At 36.8% G+C, this 3,033-nt stretch overlaps 1 protein-coding gene across 1 annotated transcript; it reads right to left on the bottom strand.

Moving 5' to 3' along the window:
* Window positions 1–961: 961 nt before the first annotated feature.
* Fbxo48 (F-box protein 48) lies at window positions 962–2,590 on the bottom strand. Its single transcript, XM_051164894.1, has 2 exons — window positions 1,923–2,590; window positions 962–1,450 (listed from the first exon to the last, which is right to left on the bottom strand). The coding sequence occupies exons 1-2, from the start codon at window positions 2,226–2,228 to the stop codon at window positions 1,271–1,273; spliced, it is 486 nt and encodes a 161-aa protein (XP_051020851.1). The 5' UTR covers window positions 2,229–2,590; the 3' UTR covers window positions 962–1,270.
* Between the last annotated feature and the right edge of the window lie 443 nt (window positions 2,591–3,033).

Below are 3,033 nucleotides of genomic sequence, written 5' to 3'. Positions count from 1 at the left end.
AGTTCCTTATTGATAGGGATGTCTGAGGAGCTTGAGGAGGTGTGGCCTTGCTGGAGGAAGTATATGTTGCTGGAGCCACACTTTTGCGAGTGTCCAGTTTGCTCTCTCTGCTTCAAGCTTTTTGTTGAGGATGTAACTCTCAGCCTCCAGCTCTAACCTCCATGGTACTCCTTGCTGCCACACTCTAGTTGAAGTGATGGACTCCTATAAGCCAAATAAACTCTTCCATAAGCTGGCTTTGGTCCTGATGTTTTATCACAGCAACAGAAAGGTAAGGAATACAACTTCAGAAAACCCTGTACAAATGACCATATTTGCAGATACTGGTTTTTTTTTTTTTTTTTTTAAACTATGATGTACAGATTCAGGTGCAACAGCCTGGGAGAGAGAATGCTGCTACATAATTTCCCTTTATGAAAAAAGAGAAACAAAGTTGAAAAAAGATCCCTTGCTGCAAAGATACATTTTAACAAGTTCAAGTAGGGCGCAGAGAATTTTCTCTTTTAGGAAAGGAGAAACATCTAAGAGTACCCTAGGTGGCGCTATCAAGTGTTGGGAAGAGAGTTTGGTGGTCATTAAAGATCTGAAGCTTTCAACACATTCTCAGTCTTGAGACTACTCTCAGATTTGTAGAAAAATAATGAAAATCTTTATCTGAGAGCTTCAGCCCCAAGATCAGATCAAGTTTAAAGAAATTATAGGTTTAATACATTTAAAAGTAGCTTCATTGTTTGACAATTCAACCTGTTCACTCAAGTGGAAACTGTAAAGTTGTTAGCGTGTACATTTACTATTAAATAAACATATTGCAACTATTCACTTGGTTTTTGCTCCTATGAGTGTATACTTATGTTCATTTATAATGAGTCTTTAAATAGTTTCTTCAAAAAAAATCCCCAAAAAACAAAACAAAACAAACAAACAAACAAACAAACAAAAAAAACCAACCCTGAATTCTGTAAGGCTTAAATAGAAAATAATTGTAAATTCTATCATTTAAAGTACTGCAATATTCTAACATAAATACACAAAACAATACATTTCAAAACCATCCTATCAGTCTATTATTTCTTATAAAATAACATATCATGATTTTCCTACAGTGTAAGACCAGAATTTTTCTTTTTTAGCTAAAGTGCAAAATACCAACAAAGCTTCATGTTCAACTTTGTTTTCTTTTAAATGTTAAATATTAAAAGGTGGAGAAAGACCTTGTCAGATTTTTAAAAGTCTTGTGCAGTTTGAGTCATTTTAACTATGTGACAGCAAACTACTGCCATTTTTCAGTTTCTCTTTCCAGTTCTGCATCTAGAATTTCCCCCCATGTGTCTGCATCCATTGGGCACATAGCTTTTTCTGGCAGGCTGACAGGAGAACGGATGTTGCTGTATCTGCCACTTAGCCACTCGTGTTTCACTCTGCTCTTCTGGTAATTTCTTAGGAGTATGACCTGAAAGGCATAAACATCACTGTTCAAAAGGCTCTGGTAGCGTGGTTAGCTAGTGAGTGCCTGAGAGCAGAGAAACTCGGTCTCATCACTGAGGTTAATTACTGATGTGGAAATACATATTAATCCCATTAATAAACCCATGTGTTCATGTGTGGATTAGTGTATATATACAGAAAGCAGCCCATTGTATTGGAGGGTCTCATAAACTGGAACAAAAGGCAACTGGTTTCTTCACCTCCTTTCTGCTTAACAAGGAACTGGCCTGACTTTAAGACCTGAGAGATATACAAGGTTGGGTGGAAAACAGTGTGGAAACTATGCCAAGTAGAAAGAGGATAATAATTCAACTTTAATTCCTTCCCTAAAGTCCGGACATTCTGTGTGTTACCTCTAAGAACAGATTATAGAATTGTCTTAACTGTGCTTCAATAACCCTGTCGAAATCATAACAAATTGCAAAGGTTGAACTTACCCTCCAGGTATAACCACTTTCTATATCATCATCTATTTCCTTCTGGCACACAGCTCGTACAGTCAAGCAGTGAGGTTTCCATAAGGAGTCATTGTTTCTTATCACGTGATTCCAACTCGTGCATGTCCCGGAAGCTCTGCACAAACTCTGAATATCTAGCTGGCTGAAAATTTTAAAAGTGACTTCCATGGGCAGCAGTTCAACAAAGTTACTTCGACCCTCTGTTTTCCTCCTTTCAGCATCCGCAGAATTCAATCCTGTATCAGGAGCTTTGAAATTATTGTTCTTCTTGGAAGTGTTCTTCATAGTTTGCTATTATAGTCAACTGTCTTCATATGTGACCTACAGGGCAGAGTTTAAATACACTCAACCTTCTCAGACGGGACTGAACTGTGAATCCTGTCCAGAGTCTGACAGTTCTGAGATAAGATCTAAAGAACTTTACATTTCTTGACTTCAGCCTCTCAATCTGCAAGATGGAGTCCGTGCTGTCTGGGGTGAATAAAGCAAGCCACTGCACATCTGAATTGTCTACGGGAGGCCATAACCACATTCCTTTCTTTTTGAATATTTTTGGCAAAACTTTTACACGTTTTGTTTCTTTAAAGAAACAAAGGATACACCAAGGCTGCCAAATACAAATAGCCAAAGCACTATGAATGTAACATTTATATAATTCCTGATTGTCTCCTGGTTCTTCTTGCTGTAGGTACTTTATTGTATATATGTTAAAAAATAAAAATAAATGAAAGAGAAACAGGATAGTATTTTTTTTTAAAGGGAAATGATTCTCAACATCAGCATTTACTGAGTTTAGTAATAATGGCCACTTTAATATTTGCTGAACATCTGTGTGTGAATGGATGCTTTACTTTTGAGTTCTTCGCCTTCAACCTGACATAAACACAGACCTGCTGGACTTTTAGTAATTTATATAAGAACTATTTAATTACTTGGATGTACTGGACAGGTGCATATTCTGGACATAAATTTACCTAAAATGGGCCAGGATAAAATCCTGGCTATAGTTAGGGTCTCACATGTTCAATTAAGCTTTGAGAGTGGTGTTTTAGAAATAAATCTATCTTATATGCTTAGTTATAAAGTGACA

The sequence above is a fragment of the Acomys russatus genome, chromosome 22 (genome assembly GCF_903995435.1).
Source record: "Acomys russatus chromosome 22, mAcoRus1.1, whole genome shotgun sequence".
Taxonomy (NCBI): Eukaryota; Metazoa; Chordata; class Mammalia; order Rodentia; family Muridae; genus Acomys; species Acomys russatus.
The sequence above is the reverse complement of the archived record's forward strand: the minus strand, read 5'-3'. Positions and strand labels throughout refer to the sequence as shown.